Source organism: Lissotriton vulgaris, chromosome 4_1 (assembly GCF_964263255.1).
Source record: "Lissotriton vulgaris chromosome 4_1, aLisVul1.2, whole genome shotgun sequence".
NCBI lineage: Eukaryota > Metazoa > Chordata > Amphibia > Caudata > Salamandridae > Lissotriton > Lissotriton vulgaris.
In genome coordinates this window covers 201,362,696-201,385,859 of record NC_141691.1, presented here as the reverse complement: position 1 = coordinate 201,385,859, position 23,164 = coordinate 201,362,696, and the positions used below count along the sequence as shown (strand labels likewise).

General features: G+C 49.7%; 1 protein-coding gene across 2 annotated transcripts in view; it reads left to right on the top strand.

Moving 5' to 3' along the window:
* STAG2 (STAG2 cohesin complex component) overlaps positions 1 to 22,107 on the top strand; it is a 1,316,830-nt gene extending 1,294,723 nt beyond the window's left edge. For both annotated transcript variants that reach the window (XM_086918500.1, XM_086918501.1), the window contains one exon: positions 20,314 to 22,107. In XM_086918500.1, the coding sequence (XP_086774626.1) occupies positions 20,314 to 20,337 (24 nt within the window). In that variant the 3' untranslated portion in view covers positions 20,338 to 22,107. The remainder of the gene's footprint in view (positions 1 to 20,313) is intronic.
* The last annotated feature ends 1,057 nt before the right edge of the window (positions 22,108 to 23,164 follow it).

Sequence of the window (23,164 nt, the reverse complement as noted above, 5' to 3'; positions counted from 1 at the left end):
ATAAGTGGTGTGCTGCAAACATTGCTTGATAAGGTGGAAAAAGTACTTGCGTACAACAGGCCATGACCGCAGAAACAGTCACCAGATAGGGTATTCCCTGTTTCATCCCACTACAGGCTTGATCGTTAAACATCAAATAGCTACCGTTGGAAAGCAATCTGAATGGCGGACGAATCACAGCAGCCGGAGAACTTTTCAGATAACATGACAGGTTTGCCTGAGACGCATTACATGCGACATGAAGCAGAGCTTCACTGCAAACTAAGGAATGTCCCAAGGTACTCTCACAGGCCGTCCTGTCAAGAAAAACCTCAGTTTTACCATTCCTACAGCTTTATATTTAATCTCCTGGTGCACGTAGGGATGCCCGGCTTCAAGTCTTGTGGGTCGTGCGGCCGTAATATGTCGGTGGCGGACCGCCATGATGTCTGCCTCTACTGCCTGGAGACCGATCATGACTCCAGGGATTGTCAGGACTGTCAAGCCATGGCTCCGAAGGCCTTGCGAGAGCGGCTCCGGAAGTTGTTGGAGGCCCGGCACTCCTCTCACCGCCGCTCGGGTTCTAGAGGCTGTTCGCGGGACCGCTTCAGGGACCCGAACCGTGGCTCTTCGGGCTCTAAATCTTCACCTTCAAACTGCGGTAAGCGATACTATAAGAAGTCGAAGAAGCGTGCTCGCTCTCCGACATCCCCCCTGTTGCTCCTCGGAGGCGGATGAGGGGAACAAGGGCCTACCTGCCATACCCAGGTCCGTCGGCAACTCCCGAGCAAATGCAAGAATTTCTTGCTGCCATGGACTGCCTTTTTAGGCCTCGGGCTCCTGCCAGCGGGCCCCGCGGTCACTTGTTCAGATCATGTTGGCCCGGCGGCACCGCCCTTGGCACTGGCCCCGGTACCCCTGGTTCCAGCGCCCTTTGCTCCGGCCATGGCACCACAAGGCGCAGGGCCACTGGCTCCGGCCCCTGCGCCGCTCCTGGCTCCGCTACAGGTGCCGTTTATGCCGCCCCTGCCCCGGTTCCCGGAACATTTTGTTCCGGCCTGGGATCCGAATTGGGTTGCAGCGCCAGCGCAGCCCCGGCTGGCGCCGTTACCGGCGCCGCTAACCCCCTCTCCATCTCCGGTCCTGCTGCCGTGGCCTGCTCCTTCTACCCCAGAGCCAGACTAGGACTGGGACTGCTCCGAGGACCCCCTTGCGCAGCAATGCGACTCCGAGCAGGATTGGGTTATCCATGTGCTGAGTCAGTTGTTGGAGGACGCATTTTTCCCGAATTTTGGATAGGAGGGGGAGATTGGAGACGGGTCTGAAGTTATTCAGTTCCTTGGAGTCAAAGCATTTTTTTTTAGTAGTGGCGTGACTTGGCCCACTTTAAGGCATTCAGTATGATGCCGGTTCTCAGGGAGGTGTTAATGATCTTGCACCAGAACCGGGCAATGGAGAGACTGTTTTTTGGTCAGTTCTGTGGGAATCTGGTCAAGGACGTGAGAGGCTGGTTTGGAGGTGGAGATCAGTTTGAGGATCTCTGTTTCCAGGATGGGGTTGAAGGACTTCCTGGTTTTTGTGGGCGAACTGTCTACTGTCACTGGAGACAGGTTTTTGCAGACGAGGTTGACATTGATGTCCAGTGAGAGCTCAATCTTGGTTTTTTTATCTTCGAAGAAGTTGGCGAAGTTTTCACACAAGTCTTTGGATGTCTGTAGGGAGGATTCCGGGGGTTTGGAGGATTGTTGTCTGATGATTTTGAACAGTACTTTGGGCCTGTTTCGCATTGTCCAGGGTGGCACAGAAGAAGGTGGATTTTTCGCTGCTGATGTGCTTTTTTTATTTCCTTCGGGCTGCTTTTTTCAAGTAGGTTTGAGATGGGGTTGCTCCTCCATAGTCTTTCTGTAGCTCTTCGTTGTCTTCTTTCTGTCCGTGTTGAACCAAGATCTGGATGGGATGTTCCTGTTTTGTTTTTTTATTTTTAAGGGGGCTAATTGTTCTAGAATGGATGTCATGTTTGTGTGATGTAGTGGGCGGTGAGTTCTGTTGTGGATAGATCATCCATGGAGGCAGTGAGGAGAGAGTTAACCCTTCCCTCTAGACCAGTCATGTTAATCTGGGTGAAGTTTCTAGTCCATTTCGGAGGGTCTTGGGTGGGGGGTTTAAGTGTGATAGGCTGAGTGAGGTGGAAAAGGATTAAGAGGTGGTCGGACCAGTCCACAGGCAAGTTGCAGTCTATCATGACAGTGTCTTGCTGGGCGATAATGGTGTCTTTGATTGCTCCTTTGTTATGGGTTTCCTCTAAGCAGTGTTTGGTAAGGTTGTTGCTGTGAAGCAACTCCTTCAGGTTCTGGTTTAGCAGGTTGCTTTCTTCATTCCAGTGAAGATTGAGGTCGCCCAGAATAAGGTTGTTCATATCTCGAAAGCAGTGGGCAATCAGGTCGGACAGGTTTTCGGTGAATGTGGTGGTGTTGCCTGGGGGTGATAAATGAGGTGGCAGATGAGTGTTTTATCTGAAAGAGACACAATAGTGATAGATTCCTTACCTTAGAATATTCCCAGACGTCAGACTGGATCTGGAAAGTTTTGCTTAGCAGTACCCCTGCGCGTCAGTAGGTGGCGTCCTGCGGCTCCGCGCCAGTCACTGGCGTCGTCAGTGCCGAGGTGACGTCAGAGTACTTAGGCACCACCCATGCGCGCTGATGTCACTTCTTTCTTTTTCCGCGGCAGAAAGCGCAGATCCAGATTGAGCATGTACCTCAGTCACTTTTTGACTACTCTTTTTGAGACTTTTGTCTCCCCTTTTTTCTCCTGTTGCACGTAGGGATGCCCGGCTTTAAGTCTTGTGGGTCGTGCCGGTGGCGGACCCCCACGATGTGTGACTCTACTGCCTGGAGACCGATCATGATTCCCGAGACTGTTGAAACTGCTGAGCCATGGCCCCGAAGGCCTTGCGGGAGCCGCGCCTGAAGTTGCTGGAGGTCCGGCATTCCTCTCACCGCCACTCCGGGTCTCTGGCCGTTCCGGAGACCGCTCGCGGGACCGGAGCCGTCCCTCCTCGGGCTCAAGGTCTCCGCCTTCCGATTCCGGTAAGCAATGCCTCAAAAAGAAGTTGAAGAAGCGTGTTCGCTCTCCGACACCAGGACCAACTTGCCCGGCAATGTGACTCCGAGCAAGATTGGGTGGACGACCTGGAGGACGCGGGTGAACTAGATGTCTCTTCTGACCCGGGTTTGCCTTTACTCCGCCTACTATGGAGGAAGGTGCTTCTTACACCCTGGTGCTCCATTGGGCTGCGGAGGCTCTCAATCTCGACCTCCTTACAGTGGCCCTCAAGACCAACCTCCTTACAGAGGTTCCTCCAGATGGCGTCTGCATCGTTGGAACCACTGCTCCCTTTCAATGAGGCCCTTACCAAAGTCCTTTTTGGCACTTGGTTGCGGCCGGCCACGGGGACCTGGTGATCCTGTCTTCCTGACGACTCACCCTACGTCTGAGAGCCTGGTCATAAAGGGCTTGACGTCGCAGAGTGCCATTCCCACGGCTCCACAGGATAAAAACTTCAAACAGCTGGAGCAGTTTGGCAAGAGGTTGTTTTCCTCGGCCAGCTTAGGACTGCGGTCGGTTAACACCGCCTGCTTGTTGGGCCATTACTCCCACGCAGCGATTTATGAGGGTAAGGATGCGGCAATCAGGTGTGGTTTGGACAACGCTTATTCGTTGGGCTGGGTAATTTTCATGACTGTGGCGTTGCAGCGCCACACTTGGTTGCGTTCATCTGGGTTCACGCCCGATGTAAGGGGCTCACTCATGGACATGCCCTTTGATGGCTCCCGCCTCTGTGGCGACAAGGGCGACAGTGCATTGGAGCACCTTAAGGACTCAAGGGCCACGGCTAAGTCCTTGATCTTTCTACAAAGAACCCTGCCACTCCTGGCATTCATTCCTTTCGTGGCCAGGGCAGAGGCACCCAGGCGCGCTCCTACAGCAAGCCTGTGCAGAGCCAGTCTCAGCATGGCCATGTCTTTTGCAAGGGTTGGTCTGGAAACCAGGGTGCCGGTCAGCCTACCTCTACCCCCGCTGATTCCACCTCTAAGCCTTCCTAATTCGAGCTTCAGGGAGCACCCCACACCGGTGGGTGGCAGGGTCCGCCACCACCTCCACCACTGGCGAGACATTACATCGGACAAATGGGCGCTGCAGATAATCTGCCAGGGTTACTCCCTTCCCTTTCAGTCCTCCCCTCCTGCCATGCCACTTCGGTGCCACCGCTTGCCGGGGGATCATTTGGCTCTACTCCGACAGGAAGTCATGGCCATCCTGGCCAAGGGGGCCATCGAGTGCATTCCTTGTCAGGAAGTAGGGTGTGGTGGCTCCATATCAACCTTCTGAAGCTGCTGGCGATCCGACTTGCACTGAAGGCATTCCTTCCCTATGTCCAGGGAAGTATAGTGCAGGTGTTCACGGACAACACCACCGCCATGTATTATTGCAACAAACAGGGCTGGGTGGGGTCTTGGACCCTATGCCAGGAGGCTCTATGCCTCTGAACATGGCTGGTACGTCAAGGCTTGGTGGTTCAACACCTGGCAGGTTCTCTGAACGCCAGGTTGGACGAACGCAGCCGCCGGTGCTTGATGGATCACAAATGGCGTGTGAACTCTGAGGTGGCGCAAGGAATCTTTCAGCGGTGGGGAGAGCCTTGGTTAGATCCATTCGCCACCGAAGAGAACGCGCAATGTCATCAGTTCTGCGCGTTGGAATTTCAAAGGCGGCACTCGCTCGGCGATGCTTTTCGTCGCGAGTGGAGTTGTGATCTGTTGTACCCCTTTCCACCTATACCACTTCTGCCCAGAGTGCTGAAGATCATCATGTGCGACCGGGCCCAAGTCATTCTTGAGGCTCCCGACTGGGCTCGAAGAGTTTGGTATCCCGAGCTACTCTGTATGAGTGTCGATCCCCCGATCTGTCTGCCTCTTCAGGAGGATCTTTTGTCGCAGGAGTAGGGGACGGTCTTCCACCCAAACCTGTCCAGTCTCCACATCCATGCGTGGAGATTGAGCGGTGACAGTTGACACCTTTCGATATTCCTCCCGAAGTCTGTGATGTCGTTCTGGCAGCAAGGCGTCCCTCCACCAAAACGGTGTATGCCTGCAGATGGAACAAGTTTTTGGCATGGTGCACAGCAAAGGCTGTGGATCCCCTTTCTGCCCCTCTTTCTGAGGTTCTTCTGTCCCTTCTCTCTTTGGCACAGCAAGGCTCTGCCCAGGGCACTATCAAAGGTTATCTTTCGTCCATCTCCGCCTTTCTACAGCTTCCAGATCAGCTTTCTCTATTTAAGTCCCCGGTTGTTAACCGTTTCCTTAAAGGCATTATGCATAAGTTTCCACCCTTACCCTTCACGTTTCAACAATACGTTTCAACCCCGGACGCACACCTCAATGCTATGAAGCTGCCCCGAGACGTACCCACGGTCCTTTAGCCTGCCGCTCCTGCAAATTTACCAGCAACAAGACCCATACCACTACCACTAACCCCAAACACAGCTCCGACTCCAACCACCTGAAGTGCATCCTGCTGAACACCCGCTCGGTCCACAGAACTCTGGGATCTACTCGACACTACATCACCGGACGTCGCCTTCCTTACTGAAACATGGATGAACGCAACATCAACACCCGACATCGCCATAGCCATCCCCGACAATTACAAGATCATCCGAAAAGACCGCACCGTCCAAACAGGAGGAGGCATCGCCATCGTCCATAAGAACACCATCAAAATCACGACCAGCTCCTATGATAACCTTACAACCGCCAAACACCTCCACTTCCAGGTCCACACCGACCCTAGGACCCCACTCCGAGGCACCCTCATCTACAGGCCTCCAGGAACCCGCAAACAATTCAGCGAAGACATCACTGATTTCATCAGTCCACATGCCCTCGCCTCCGAAAACTACATTCTACTAGGAGACCTCAACTTCCACCTGGAAAAGAAAAACGACCAACACCACCACCCTTCTTGACAACCTGGCCAATCTCGGTCTCAAACAACTTGTTGACACCCCAACTCATGTTGCCGGACATACGCTCGACCCAATCTTCACCTCCAGGAAACACATCTCCTTCGATCGCACCACAGCTCTCCATTGGACGGACCTTCAGCTACAAAACCACCTCGAACCACAACCCCCCACAACCTATCCCCCGAAGAAAATGGAACAAAATCACCACCGACCAACTCCTCACATCGCTCAACCAAAACCCACCCGCCCTTTCATCGGACCCAAACCAAGCTGCCATCAAATTCAAACAATGGATCACTCACAGCGCCAACGAATTAGCACCCTTGAAAAACCATCACACCAAACAAGACAGCAAAAAGGCCCCCTGATTCAACGAAGATCTTAAGAAATCCAAAAAGCTATGCCGTACTCTTGAGAAAACATGGAGAAAAAACCCAACCACCGACAACATGACCACTTTCAAGGCAGCCACCCGCAAACACCACCAGCTGATTCGATCCACCAAGAAATCAGCATTCAAGACTCGACAACAACGCCCATAACAGCAAGGAACTATTCAACATCGTCAAAGAATTTACCAACCCCACCGCAGCCTCAAACGACATCACTCCCTCCCAAGACCTCTGCGATTCGTTATCCTCCTTCTACAACAAAATTGCCGACATACACAACAGCTTTGAAAACAGTCCCAACGAACAATCCTCTCCACCCCCCACAGAACCTAAACCGCCATCTAACAACCTCAGCGCCTGGAACCCAATCACCACTGAAGACACCATCCGCCTAATGAATTCCATCCACTCTGGCTCGCCAACCGACCCATGTCCCCACCACAACTTCAACAAAGCAGACTCCATCATCGCACCCCATCTCCGTGATGTCATCAACTGCTCCTTCAACTCTGCTACCTTCCCAGAAAGCTGGAAACATGCCGAAGTCAGCGCCCTCCTGAAGAAACCCACAGCAGACCCCTCTGAACTTAAAAACTACCGCCCCATACCCCTCCTCCCATTCCCGGCCAAAGTCATTGAGAAAGCCCTCAATAGCCAACTCGCCGCCTTCCTCGAATCCAACTACTCCCTCAATCCCTCACAGTCCGGCTTTCGAGCCAAACACAGCACCGAAACCGCCCTCATCGCAGCAACATACGACATCCGAACACTACTGGACAACGGAGAAACAGTGGCCCTCATTCTACTCGACCTCTCCTCCGCCTTTGACACTGTCTGTCACAGCACCCTCATACAACGCCTCAGCAACATCGGCATAAAAGGATAAGCCTTGGACTGGATCACCTCGTTCCTAGCTGGAAGAACTCAGAGAGTCCGTCTTCCCCCATTCGAATCAGAGGCCACCGAAGTCATCTGCGGTGTACCACAAGGATCATCACTCAGTCCCACCCTCTTCAACGTTTACATGAGCCCACTCGCTTCCATCGCGCGTCAACACAACCTTAACATCATCTCCTACGCTGACGACACCCAGCTGATCCTTTCCCTCACCAAAGACCCCAAGACCGACAAAACCAATCTTCACAAAGGCATGAAAGAAGTAGCCGTATGGATGAAAAACAGCCGCCTTAAACTTAACTCAGACAAAACGGAAGTGCTCATCCTAGGATCATCCCCTCTGCCTGGGACGACTCTTGGTGGCCTGCGGGCCTGGGCTCAGCACCCACTCCCACAGACCACGCACGTAACCTTGGCTTCATCCTAGACTCTTCACTCTCGATGACCAAACAAGTCAACGCTGTCTCATCCTCCTGCTTCAACGTACTTCGTATGCTCAAAAAAATCTTCCATTGGATCCCCGCCGAAACAAGAAAGACTGTCACCCACGCACTGGTTACGAGTCGACTAGACTACGGAAACACCCTATATGCCGGAATTACAGCCAAATTACAGAAAAGACTCCAACGCATCCAAAACGCATCAGCGAGACTCATTTTGGACATCCCTCGCCAAGACCACATTACCGGCCACCTGAAAGACCTCCACTGGCTTCCCGTCAACAAGAGAATAACATTCCGTCTCCTCACCCACGCACACAAGGCCCTCTACAAACTAGGGCCCGAATGCCTCAACACTCGACTATCCTTCTACACACCCACCCGCCAACTAAGATCCTCCAATCAAGGCCTCGCCGCAGTTCCGCGTATCCAAAGATCCACCATGGGAGGTAGATCCTTCTCCTACTTGGCGGCCAAGACCTGGAACTCACTCCCCACTCACCTCCGCCTTACACAGAACCACATCTCCTTCAGAAAAGAACTTAAAACCTGGCTATTTGATAAATAATGAACCCCTCCCCAAGCGCCTTGAGACCCTCTGGGTGAGTAGTGCGCTATATAAATTCTCGAACTTGAACTTGAACTTCATAATGCCTCAGTGAGACTTGAATCTTATCTTGACTTTTCTGATGTGCACTCCCGTCGATCCCCTTCATAACTGTCCTTTGAGACTTCTCACCCTAAAGACTGCTTTCCTGGTGGCCATCACCTCTGCCAGAAGAGTGAGTGAGCTCCAGGCTCTTTCTTCCAAACCTCCTTTCCTTTCTATTCATCCGGACAAGGTGGTTCTGGGGACCTGTCCTCCTTTCTTGCCAAAGGTTGTCGCGCCCTTCCACATAGGGCAGACCATCACTTTGCCCACCTTCTTCCTGCCTCTGCTTCCTTCCCGAGAGGCTCCACCGTCTGGACCCCAAATGTGCGCTCGCTTTCTATCTGCAGCATACACAGCAATTCCAGGTGGATGATCAGCTCTTTGTTGGGTACGTGGGCGCCAAAAAAGGTCAGGCTGTGCACAAACGGACCATCTCCCGGTGAGTTATTCTGAGCATCAAAGCATGTTACTCCTTGTCCAAGAAGGAGCCTCCTGTGGGACTGCGTGCCCATTCCACCAGGGCAACTGCAGCCACTACGGCCTTGGGACGTGGCGTTCCCTTGCAGGACATTGGTCAGGCAGCTACGTGGGCTTTGCTGCACATGTTTACCAAGCACTACTGCCTTGACAGTCCGGTCTGGAGAGACTGCTTCTTTGTCGTTCTGTGCTCTGTGACTTTCTGGTGTAATCTTGTTCGCAGACCCACCACCGTGGTTGGTATTGCTGGGATCTCTATTTTAAGATAAGGAATCTATCACTAACGTGTCTCTTTCAGATGCACAAGTTACTACTTGTGTAACGATAGATCTGTAAGAGACATTAGTTAGGGAAAGATTCCTCACCTCCCCACCCATCCTGCCCGTTCTGCGAACTGATTACTAGGGTTAAGGTCATCCCTTTCAGGGCCCTGTTTTTTTTGCACTAATTGACGGTATCTTTCATGGCTCTGCGTTCCTGGGTCAGAAAGTCGTGTACAGAACTGACGTCAGCGTGCATGGGTGGTGCCGAAGTACTCTGTGACGTCATATCAGCGCTGACGACACCAGTGATAGACGCGGAGCCATAGGACGCCACCTACTGACGCGCAGGGATACTGCTAAGCAAAACTTTACTGATCCAGTCTGATGCCTTGGGATATTCTAAGATAAGAATCTATCACTAACTAATGTCTCTTACAGATATATCGTTACACAAGTAGTAACTTGTGCGTTGTTACTAGTGTTAATGTTGGCAGTTAGGCACTCAAAGGTGTTGTAGGTGAAGGAGTCTGTTTCCGTCACAGAAATATTGTTTTTGTGGATGGTGGCTATGCCTCCACCTCTTTGATCTTTTCTATCTTTGTTGGTAATAACAAAGCCATGGGGGACAAGAGTATCCATGAGTGGAAATGAGGAGTCATTTAGCAATGTCTCAGTGATGAATGCTATGTCTGTCGTGGGTGAGGATGGATTCCGCTTGCTCTGAGGCATGCTTGGTGGCTTTGGGGGACGTCTCTGTTGTGTGATTTATCGTTTGGAGGACTGTGGGGATGATAGTGCCTGTGACCGGGGGTCAGGGGGATTTCAGAGGGGCCTGTTCTCTTCCCAGTCCGGTGATCACCTGTATTTTGGATTGGGTGGTGGCAGTAATAAGATTGTCGTACAAGGAAGCGAGAACTGCCGCTTCACTCGCAAAAGTGACATCTCTTGTTCTTTTTGGTGTCTGTGTTTGAGAGGGGGGGTAGAGATCCCTTCCGTATGGGGAGCATTGGGAGGCCTCTGTTGAGAGAGAGAGAGGGGAAGGTAGGGTTATGGTGAGGCCTTATGGGTGCAGCGAGGTTGGTAAGGATTTCACTAAGACCCTGGATTATGGTGGTAATTTGGCTTTCAAGCATGGTGAGACGCTGCCGAGTCTCTGTCAGTGTGGGTGTTCTGTGCTGTAAAGTTAAACCTGGGGGTGGGGGAACCTAATGTTTTTATGTTGCCCTTTAGTGGGTGAGGTGTCCATGTGGGATCTAGGCGGGGTTGGTGGTGCGGGGAGGCGCTGGGCATGTTGTGACGTGGATGTTAAATAACATGAGGGACTGGGGAGGGGGGGGGCGTGGCTTGCAGCCGACCATGGTGGCTGCTTGAACGAGGAGCTCCGTCCTCGAGCCCTATTAATCCTGCTGAATCGGAGCCCCAGGACCCCGCTTCCAGTATGCTGTTAGTGGAAGGGAGTCGTCGTCCCCCCCCCCTCCTCCCCCACCCCCGGCACCTACGATCCGGGAGTGCGGGAGGATGGAGGGACCAGCTGGGGCACGTTTGCCAACTGGCCAGTGAGCTGCGGGGCGGGAGCCAAGATGGCGCCCGCGCCGGAGAATCAAACCTCTCTGCCACTGAGGCGGTGCAGATAGCTACGGAGGGACGAGATCCTGGTCGATGAGGCTGCGACCGGGAGGCGAACCTCGACTGCGGTGGTGGGGGTGAGGTGCCACTGCACCTAGCGGCCAAGGAACGGACCTGGGATCCTGCCGCGGCTCGTGCCAGAGCTGAAAGATGAGCGGAGAGGCGAGCAGTAAAGTGGCGCCTGCGGCGGCTCCTTGGGGGCCCTGAAAACTGGGGTGGAGGGCACGGTTGTGAGGTTGCAGGCCAACATCTTCTGATGGGTTGCTGCCTGGCCGCCCTGAGAGCTGCGCTTGGTGATCGAGCTGGGGGAGCCCTACCACCGGACTGCAGCGGGAAGAGAGGCGAGGTTGCATTTGCGGACTGCAACGTGGCACCGGGAGCCTTAGTCAGGACCTCTGCTGGAGACCCAAGGAGAGGAGACTCATGTGGCGAGGTCCGCCTTAGACTGGCACTGTACTGCGGTCGGTGGCAAATATGGCAGAATAGTGCTGCCCCAGGCTGGCACTGAAACTGGGCACGAGAAGGCGGGTGGTCGAGACGGTGGAAGAGGAGGCGACTAAATCGATTTGTGTGTGCCAAACGGCCGGCGGAAGGTGCGAGGGAGCTGAGGCTGACGCAGGTAACCACCACCGCCGCGCCCGGAGGGGGCTGCCTTCTGGAGGAGCCGGGACCTGTGCTGAATTTACATTTACATTTGATGGTACGCCTGAGGGAAGGCCTAGGCGCAAGACCAACCAGTAGCGCGGAAAGAGCGCGGGTCTAGGCCGGACGCCATAGCAAGCCAGCGCAACCAAGAGTAACCGGACGTGGAAACGACACCTAGAGCCTAGCACTGACCCTTCTTCGCGGACTACACCATGAGGGGGAGCACACTGTGATCTACGCCCGGTAGACCAATGAGAACCCAAAGTGGGCATAACGGGGAGCAGGTAACGGGCACTTTGGCAGCTACTAGCACTGAGGGCCAATTGTTAGCCCCCACGGAGGAGGCTGGCGAAGGAAACGCGACCCCTCCGCATAACACTGGGGGACAGACACGGGGCGCTACTGGCCTGTTGGTACACTGCAGAGGGAGCCAGCGATCTGTGGCAGTGGTTACGGTTGGCAATCCCTGGGACCCACTTATGTAGACCTGACTACAAAGGACGGACCAGTCCAGTCAGCTCCAGCGCTGCTGGATGGTGGGGAAACCAAAGGGGAGTAAGAGTGGCACCCAACCACCCGTGGAGGAAGAAGCACCCGGGCAAGAGGAGCTAGGTGAACCTGAGCAAGTGTGCGACCCTCACCTTCAACACCAGCTCGATAGGATCCTGTTAGCAATAACGGGCACTCGGACGGCGCACCAACAGGACATAGCACAAGTAGCCACAGGACTGGGCCTGTTATGAGCCGATCATGGGAAACTAGCGGACAGAGTCACGGAAGTGGAGGGAGCACTCCAAAGCATTGAACCACGGCAGAAGGACCTCAAAGTTACTCTGACCAATGTGTTAGACCGAGTGGATGCCCTGGAGAGACGAGCCGAGGAGGCGGAGGGTCGCAATCGCCGGAACAACATCCGCGTAGTAGGATTGCCAGAGAAAATTGAAGAGTCGGACATGGTACAATATCTGGAAGCCTGGCTCAAGACGGGGGTGGCACCAGAGGGTTTATCTACCTTCTACACCTTGGAGTGGGCACACGGGTGCCGGCCAGACCACCTCCACAGGGCCTACCTCGGAGGCCAGTGGTGGCCCGGCTGTTGTACTTTGGAGACCGGGACTTTATTCTCCAGAAGGCGCGGACGGATGGCCCCTTTCAGGTAGAGAATAGTAGGGTCAATATCTTCCCTGATTACACATCGAAGACCCAATGCCGCCGAACCTCATGTTTGGCAGTCAAAAGAGAATTGCGCTCCGAAGGACTTCAATACTCTCTCCTCTTTCCGGCCAGGCTTAGGGTCATTGTAGATGGACTGCGGTCCGCCTTAGAGAGCTTGCCTCCGCGGAAATCACGACTGATTCGTAATAGGCAGCGGGGCCTGACGGGGCCCTCCATATCACAGACGGAAGCAGAAAGGCGGGATGTGTTGGCAGCGGTGTCCACGCTGTCGACTGCCCAGAACCGGGAATCGGTAGATGGCACAGACTCCGAGAAGGACAACGCCCGAACTGACTCTGAACACTCTGAAACGGACAGCGCGAGCTTCCCGAAAGTCACCCCGAAGACGGCTGAAGAGATGTTGGACGAAGGGTAGCTGGTCCTGCAGAACAGACTGGTTGGAGAATTCGGAGCGGCAATGGACTTACTAATGCGATCTGATAAAGGAGGTTGATTAGCGGATTAATGGGGGGGGGGGAGTTTCTGGGGGGCACTAGTTGGCTGGGCTTGGTGGAACAAGGAGGACTGTCGGAGTAGGTGGCCACCGGTCGGCGCTCATTGCCCATAAGGCATGCCCACAGTGTCTGCTGGCGGGCTTAGCAATGTGCTGCACGTTGAATTAGTTTGGATGGGAACTAGGTGGTTGTTGCTAGGTCCTGTTCTGGGGGGGAATAGTACGGACGGTTTGAAGGGAAGTTTGGGAGGGGTAGTCTCTGATGCAGATGGGGAGTCAAGTTACATGATGTGCAGGGCACTGATGGAAAATGGGTGATACGCCGGATTTAAGTTGTATAACCTGGAATGTAAGGGGGCTACATACCATGACGAGACGACATAAAATTCATGCATATTTGGTCCGCAGGGGGGGTACATATAGCACTGCTCCAGGAAACGCATTTGACTAATGCTGAGGGTATAGCGCTACAGCGTAGGTGGAGGGGCCAAGTATATAACACCACATACTCAGCGTTCGCTAGGGGTACACTAATCTGCATTAGAGCAGGAGTCCCTTTTCAGGTAACAAGTCAGCTGGTAGATCCTGACGGTAGGTTTGTGTCCATAAGGTAAGCTAAGGGGAACTTAGAGGTAAGGACATAGCAATCTGTATTATATATGCACCTAATGTCGATCAACTAGAATTCCTGGCGAAACTATCTGGGTCTCTGGCACATTATCTTGCTAGTCCGGTGATAGTGGGTGGAGACTTTAACTCTGTTGCGGATGTTTCTCTTGATAGATCGCATCCCTCCTGGCCGAGTCCCCAATCCGTAGGCTGACTAAGGGTAGACAAGACTGGCAAACGAGATGGGGATTAGTGGACATATGGCGTGTGCAGCACCCGCTGGAACAGGACTACTCCTACTTCTGCGGGATGCATGAACTACATGTTAGTCGACGCGGTGCTGTGCTCCACGTCGGTGCAGCCCACCGTAATACGAACAGATTATCTAGCTAGGACACTGTCTGATCATATTCCACTGCTCATCACAATGCAGTGGATGACCGAAATATCTTGCATCCCTACTTGGAGATTGCTCCCGAGACGTTGAATGACCCACTTTTTCAGGAAGCACAGAGAGGGGATTACCCACTATTTCACGGAGAGTGCGTGGTCGACGGCCAAGAGGCGACGGAATGGGATGCTTTCAAGGTGGTTGTTCGGGGAATTTGTATAGGGATACACGCAGGGGTGCGAAAGGTACTCTTAACAAACTTGACCGCGGCTGAAGCCAAACTACGTGAGACAGAACCAGCGAGACCCGGCCACCCGGAATTGCAGAAAGAGGTTAGCAGGGCAAAGGAAGCAGTAGCGGTGGAAATGGAACGCTTACGCAGCTATGACCACAAGGCTTATGTGATGAGGGCACATGCGGAAGGTGACAAAGCAGGGACATTGCTGGCCTGGTTGGCAAACCCTGCCAAACAAGGCGCGTCTATATGGGCGCTGGAGGCAGGAGATGGGAAGGTTGTCAACACTCAGGGTGGGATCCTCCGGTGCTTCTTGCGTTACTTTGAGGAACTGTATCAAGGCAAGGTAGTGGCAGAGGACCCAGCTGTTGATGCTTTCCTGGAGATACTACAGCTGCCGGAACTAGAACCGGAACAAGCAGAAAGCCTGGGTAAAGACTTAGAATTGGAGGAAATCAGGAGTGCGATTAAACACATGGCTCGTAACAAAACCCCAGGTGTAGATGGCTTGCCAATTGAATTTTACGCGAAATATGTAGACGAACTAGCGCCAAAACTCCAAGAGGTCTACAATGAGGCAAAAGAGCTCGGACAGTTACCCCGGTCTATGCGGGAGGCACTGATCCCGCTGTTGAAACCGGGTCGAGACGGCCTCCTATCGCCCGCTATCAATGTTAACCACCAACCATAAAATACTTAGCAGTATATTGGCAACCCGGCTTCTACAACACATGACCACTTTGATCCATACGGATCAAGCTGGCTTTATACCGACAAGAAACACAACCACGAATGTAAGGCGGTTGGTGCGACTGATGGAGGTGGGCTGCCATGGTCTTGTACTATTTTAGAACACTGCCGATATGGATACCGGGTTCAACCTTTAGGTTGCTGAAATCGCTCGTGTGGCCTTCTTCTGGGGCACAGATGGGCGTAGAGTTGCCTTGGCAGCCCTGGTCCGGCCTAAAGTTGAAGGAGGATTGGCAGTCCTAGACTTCGAACTGTACTATCTGGCAGCCCAGCTGCAGTTTTTCACTCAAGCCATAGCATGGGAATTCAGAGGACCGGAACAGAGAGGTAGGGGAATACCGCAGCATATCATATCGTTCATAACCATGCAACAGAGGCTGAACCTTAAAGATCTTCTATTGGAAGAGAAAACTTTTAGGCTCTGCTGGAACCGCTCCCAACGTAGAGCGGGAGTACGACACCCATATGCGCCCGAAATCACGGTTGGAATGCTAACGGCATTGCCACACGGCGGGGACTGGTCACAGCTGCAGACCTGGGAGGACGCGGGCCTCCAAGTCCTGGGAGATGTATACGAAGATGGAGCCCTGTTGCCTTACCAGACGCCACAGGATAGATTTGATCTTCCGAGAGGAGGATTTCTGTTGCATGCAGCCTTGAAGAGGGCAATACAGGCACACTGGCGGGAAGGACTTACAGAACCCAAGACGACGATGGCCTGCCAATATACCATGATGGCGGCTGGGACCTTCAAAGCTCACGTGCCTTTATGCCAGGATGCCTAATGAGGGGTTGACTCCACTGGAGATGCTGAAAGAGAAGTGGGAGGTTGATATAGGGAAAGAAATTCCGGACGCCGCTTGGACGCAAATAATACGGAGAGCATGGAAGAGTTCCAGAAATGCACAATTCCAGTTAGTACACTTCTACATCCTTCACAGTGCGTATCTGACGCCTGGAAAGGTCTTTAAATATTTTAAAGTTGCTGAAGCGGCCTGTCCCAGATGCACACGGACCGGAGTAGAGCTGGAACATATGCTATGGTTGTGCCCAATGATGGGGTCCTACTGGGTGGAGGTGGGTGACACCCTAAATGAGATAAGAGACGATTGACATTCGATATGGCCACTAGCGTCCTACGCTGGTTTCCCCACGCATCCAAAAATAACGGAACAAGTAAGTGCATTGACATGGGGCTCATATTAGCGAATCGGGAAATCACGAGACCTTGGAAGGCAACAGTGGGACCTAATAGCGAGAGATGGAGAAATGAGTTTGTAAAGTGGGCAAATAGCGAGAGCGCGTTGCGATTTCAACAAGCGCAAAGGCGAAGCAATGATAAAGAACTGGAAGCGGTGACAGCGTGAGAAGTTCTAGTACAGGCGTTACGAGAGTATGGGACACGAGGACTAGTTGGAACGGTACACAGTCCAGGGGAAGCCCCGTATCATTCCAGGGACATCGATAGGATTCAGTTAGTGTTTTCCTGCACACAAAGGATATAAGGGATTGTTACAGCTCAAGCATCAGAGACGAGGACTGGGAGGTGGGAGGGACAACTGCTGTTAGACAACGGTGTTGAGGGTATAACTAACAGGGTTTATTGCGATATATTGGGACACCGATTGCTTACAGTTGAAACATGGATATGATACGCAACGAGATTTGGACGGGGGGTACCTCACCAATGGGAAGGTAATATTGAGGACATTGGGCCGACTGTATGTATGTCTGTTTGTAAGAAAATCAATAAACGAAGTTTAAAAAAAAAAGAGGGACTGGGGAGGGGGTTGAGAGTCACGTACTGTGTGTTGAGGTCGTTCAAAGTGGGTTGGGAGGGAAGGAGGGCAGGGAGAGGGAGGTTGCCGAAGGGGTTAGAGGTGTTTTGTTTTCTTTGGTAGTGTTGGAGGTAGTGTCTCGTGGTGGGAGGCAGGTGTCATTACTAGGGTGCACCGGGATGGTGGGTGAGTTCTGTTGGCGGGTCGGGTTCTTCAGGGAGAGGAGGTTGGGTGGGCAGGGGAGGGGTGCGTGGGAGGGGGAAGTCCGGAGGGATTGTCAGAGAGCTTCAAAGATTTCTAGGTTGTCATTGTTGGCTTGTATCAGGACTGTGCTATTGGAGTAGATGGTCGCAGTGGAGTTCACATTTTGCCTAGTGAGGTTAGGGGCTTAGAAATTCAGTTTGCGGGTATGGGACATGCTAGTCATTTTAGAGCTATTGAGTTGCGATCTGAGGATGGAGTTCCATGTTTTGGGTCTTTCCGTGTAGAAGATGAGATCCATTTTTACTTGTAATTTGGAGGCGCAGTGGTTGATGTCCACGAATAGTGATTGCCCCAGTATTGGAACTTTCATAGATTCCCATGCTTTGTATCATTCCCCGTCGTCGGAATGGGAGCCTCGGTAAATAGAAAATACCTTAGTAGTAAGCACAAAGTGAAAAAATAGGTCTAGGCCTCATCTCATTTTGTAGCTTATTCACCTCTTTTTGTAAAAGAGACCAAATTCCTGCAGTAGCCAATCAGAGCAGCCTCACCCCATAGAACCTTCCTGAGAGAGCCTCAGATTTTCTACTGCACGTTGTGCAAGGGAGTCTCCATTGAGCTCTGCTCAATTTTCTTCACTTCTGAGTATTTTTCTTCAACTTTTGCCTATTTTTCGTCATGTCTGACAAGGAGAAGAAAGCACTTTTTAGAGCCTGTGCTACTTGCTCAAAAAAGAGGTTGTTTGTTGAGGACAAACATGAAGACTGCATATACTGCTTATATCTGGATCATGAGGCCACGGACTGCAAGATTTGCAGAACCTTCTCCACCAAGACCTTGAGGGACAGAGAGGGACGTCTCCTCACTTGGCTACAGTAAATGAAGGACCGCAATGAACTTATGTCTTCTGACAGTGAGGGCTCCTCTTCGATGGTGTCATCAAGAAAATCGAAGAAGAGGGGTAGGTCTCCCCCTACTACATCTGATGAACCCCATGACAAGGCCTTGCTGGGACCTCTGATAGGCCTGCTTCCCAAAAATCTCCTCAACACGGTGAAAAGGCGAGACAGGGTAAGCTTGAGGAGTCGCAACCTTCAAAAAAAGGCTAAGAAGATCGTCCCTGTGACTTCACCACCCTCTGACAAGGATAGAGGGGTGAAAAAGCCTTCTACTGCGACTCAGGAGGTTGTTTCAGACAAGAAACAGCGTTCGCCGACGGTGAAAACCACAGGTACGTCGACGATTTCTATCAAGAAAGACTTTTCTGTAAAATTGGCCTCGACGACGGCTACGACGACGGCACCTGCGCCGTCGACTATGTTTAAGACGCCTGATGATTGTTCGTCGTCGACGAAAATGACTTTCTCCACGACGACGACGAGAGTCGCTTCGGCGACGACGAGGGCGTCGTCGACGACACCTGTCACCTTGCTGCTGACGACGAGTTCGTTGACCGTCCCGTCGACGATCCAACCATCGTCGGCGATGACCATCTCCCCGTCGACGACTCAGTCATTCAGTTCTTTGCATTTAAAGTATTGTTATTAGGGACCATGGTGATTTTTTCTTTGTTATAGTTATTACTCCAAGTCCCCAGTGATCCATCAGTCTGCCTTGTTGAAATATTGCACCCGGGCCTCACAATTGCCACTTGCATGTTTGGAGATTGAGCGGCAACATCAACCACATTTGAACTTCATCCGGAGATGGTTGATGACATCTTGGCAGTTAGGGATCCCTTGATGAAACCTGTACATGCCTGCTGTTGTGACAAATTTGTGGATTGGTGAGGGACTCTGCAGATAGACCCCCTACAGACTAAGTTATTCAACATTTTGTTGTTTCTTTTGACCCTTACCCACCAAAGTTTTACTTTGGGCACAGTTAAAGGGCCTTTTTTGCTTTTTTGAAGTTGCCAGTTCAGCCTTCATTGTTTAAGTTTCCAGCTAAGCGCTTTTAGAAAAAAGAATTATAATTGGGGCACATTTGTTTCCTTTGTCGTGCCACAGTTGGACCTTAACCTGGTTCTTACATTCTTGATGTGCACTCCCTTCAGTTGATACACAGCTGCCACTAGTGGCTTCTCACCCTCAAGACATTGTTCCTTGTCACCATTACATTGGCACAGCAGATGAATGCACTTGAAGCTCTGTGTCAAACCTCTGTGCATAACATACTTCCCAGGCAAACAGGTATTGCAGAAACAATTATCTTATTTGCCTAAAGTTGTGACGTCATTCAACGTTGGTCAGTCATCCTACTGAAGTTCTATGCTCTGCTTCATCCTCCTAGGAAGGAGTAGAGACCCCATCTCTTGGACCCCAAGAGTACATTGACCTTTTTCATAAATCGTTCGATAGATCCCCGGTTGGACTACCACTTTTTTTGTGGTTTCTATGGAGCGAAAAAGGGCAAGGCTGTACAGAAGAGAAATATATCCTGCTGATTGTACTCTGTATTAACGTCTGCTACACATTGGCCAATAAGAAGCCCTCAGAAAGACTGCATGCTCATTCAGCCATGGCCAAAGCTACTACTAATGCTTTGGTATGGGGAATCCCTTTCCTGGACATCTCCCAGGCAGCTGCGTAAGCATCCCTTCATATGTTCTCGAAGCACTTATTGTCCAGACGATCAGGTTCCCTGAGAGAGGGATTTTGCTCACTCAGTCTTGCAGGACTTTCTGATTTGAGTCTATTCACAGCCCACCTCCAAATTGGCACTGCTTTGGTATCTAATCGATAGGTGTGAAATCTGTGTCTGGAAGTCTCAATCATAAGAACAAGTTACTTTCGGTAGGGCTCTTTCTGGTAGAGACTCTAGACGCAAATTCATCATCGACCCTCCCATGCTCCCCATTCTGTGATTAGGCTCGATCCATTAATAAGATCCGAAGTCTAGGAATCTGCACCCTGGTCACACTAATTTGCTTTTACTTTGCATCTGGGGGTGCAGACACACTCGAGAGCAACCGGAGTTTGTACTTGGCTGGGGCACCTATGTAGGTTCGGCATGTCATTGCGGAGTTGTACAGCGCCTGGTGCACAGAGGTACTGCTGTAAAGTTTCTGGATCAATCTGATGCCTGAGGATTATTCAGGGTCTGAGTAATGTGTGTCCAGATAGCCATACCTCAAAAAGCATTACTGGAGGTAAGTAACTTGCTCTTTAAGTGGGTTTGTTTTATTTCCAACAGGTTGTGGTTTAAATGCAAGTGTTGTAATGTTCTTTAGAAATTAAATGAAATTAAAACCGTTCCATTTCCTTTTCTCTTTTTAGGTCCTTGGAGTGTCAATGTTTTAATACCAATTCAGCAGTTGAATCTGTGGTGAAATCGTTTTCTAAGTGAAGAGATAATTTTTAAATACAAAGTTGTGGTAGAAACAGTGAAATCCTGTACAGTTTTTCTCTAAGGAGAATATGACATGCTTACCAAGATTAAGTGCATTGAGGGGCAGTTTTGTTTGCCTGAAAAAATGAAATGTAAAGGACAAGTAAACAACTGGAGGATGAGCTACATGCATTTTGTTTTTAAATTTTAGCTATTTATGTACAATCAGGTTTTTGAAATCAAGTATTTTCCCACTTTGTTTTTCTTCGGTCAAAGGATGTTTGAAGTGCATAGTACAGAGCTGAAACTACAATAAACTTGTTTCCAGAGTACTAACTATTCAAGACCTTTAATGGACTTCTGATTACATCAGGAAGATAAACCGATTAATGGATTGCATTTCGATCAGTGAGAAACTGGCAGTTATGAAAATAGATGCTCAACGTTTAAGCTGGACTATTATATATGGAAGTAAAACTTTCAAGCTGAACGTTGGTTTTCTTCTGAGGAACTTTGAAACCATTTTCATAACCAGGAGCTTCTACATTAGCAGTCTTAAGGATGTCCAGAATCTGGAACTGCGAGGAAGTGTCAAAATCATCCAAGCTTGCCTAGTAGTACCCCTGAAAGTTTGCTTGTCCTTTAAGAAAAAAATGTAATGTTGTGAAATTCCTTCCAGTAGTGCCACTGTATTTTGTCTCCAAATAAAAGAAGCTTATTGTAGAATGTTTGCAGAAAAATTCTAAACAAAAATTATACAGCTTAATAGAGTGTGGGAATAGGGATCTAAATTTTAAATAAAATTATATATATATATATATAAATTGGTGCTGATTTTATAATTGCGCAGTTTGTTTAGTTTTTTCTTACTTTTGAATTCCAACTTAAAATGAGATTTCAGAAATATATTGAAATTTAACAATGTTTGAAAGTTAAAAGTGTGAAAATGTCATGCTTTTAAATGATTTCTAAAATTTGTATTTTATATTGTTTTATCTATATGTCTTTGCAAGCAGTCTTCAGGTAAATATCATATTTGCAGGTTACAGTACATTTCTTCTGTATGTAAATTAGTTTTAATAATAAAACAGACACTGTAATATTCTTTTAAAGCTAAGCTTTAAACATAGTTTTGTCCTATCTCAAATAACATAGTCCAAGTTTTGCCATTTCATCATCCTCAAATTGCAATGCCTAGGCAGCTAAACAGCATTTTAAAGAAAAAGAAAATAACTTATATTACATGTGTATATTTAATGTCCATAGTTTATAATTTCTAAAAAAAATAATCATTCCATGCCTTACAATGCTTGCAATAAGCACATTTCTCAATTTGGTCGGACAAACATCTGGCTGGGATAGCCAAATTACACGTTATTATGTGAATTATTTCTTTCCAAGTCATTGGGTAACATTAAACCGCATCTACATACGTCATCTTGCGTAATGTTTTCAAATCTGAGAGTACTTACTGCCTATATACTTTTTCACACCACTGCAATTAATGGAACTGCTGAGGACTTTGTACATACGATTTTAAACTAAGTTGAGTTTTCCTACTCTTAAATGAGTATTTCTTTGTGAAAGCAGTTCTTACAGCTTGTTTCAGCCAGCTAAAATGTTTTATATATTACCCTTAACCTATTGTCCTCCACATTCTATTGTCCTATTTACTGTTTTCTGATTTGTATTTATGTCTTGAGACAGTAACTTTTTGAATAAAAAGAAAATACAGTACATTGTATGTTTAGTTTTTCTGAATTCAAAACATGGAAGGTGGCATAAATCTGATCTTGTGAACTGCAGTTTAAACTGTGCCTCAGGTTGCCTTGGCATATACGTTTTTCCAGCAAGTAGTTTGTTTTCAGATGTATTTTATAACGTCATGTGATTATTCTGGTTCAACCCTGATTGGGAGTAATAACTAATGCCATATTAAAATTTTCAGTAAAACATTCCCTCTTGTAATTGCCTAAAGGATAAATCCCAATGTTGCTGATTAATATGTTGAAAAATAGATGCAGTTGTCGGTTTTGGTGGAAGCCAATGGTTTGGTTGCCAATAAAAATGAAATACCTCCCATAATTATTCCTTGAAAGTTAATTACATCTGTAGATACCTAGAGCCTATTTAGTGTGTGTGCGCGCACGTGTGCAAGCACATATATAAAATAGCTAACAGACATAAAGTATGACAGACCAAAAAGTTGGTATGAGTAATTGAAAACGTACCAACCTGTGTGCCTATTTCTAATGGATACTTACACTTACAGGTTCCCCCCGCTGGTGAATCTCACCAGACTGGACCCGTAAACTTTCCTATAGCTCGCTTTATTTTTGTGCCTGACACCACTCCACAGTGACAATACTGGAGCCGTAAAGTGCCCACAACAGTGCACCAATATCAGTTCCCTTTTTTTTTCTTTGTCCTTTTACTCTTCTCCTGATCTTCTCTACTCTGACCCCGCCTACCTCCAGCTATCAACCTTGGCATACAATATGGGAAGATTAACTTACTGATGCCTTAATTCAATCAAATATACCAGTTCCTTCTGATCTTGACTAAGCTACAGATGATTACCATCAATGGATCAGTGTATCCATTGAGGATTTATCTCCTGCTAAACGCGGTAATAAAAATCGACCTACACCATCTGAACCCTCTTTCGATGAAGAGCTCAGACTGGCTAAACAATCTTGTAGAAGGCTAGAGAAGAAGTGAAGTTCTAACTATAGTACAGAGGACAAAGTTATTTACAAAGCAGAGCTGCTACTATACAAAAAACTCTTGATTAAAGCC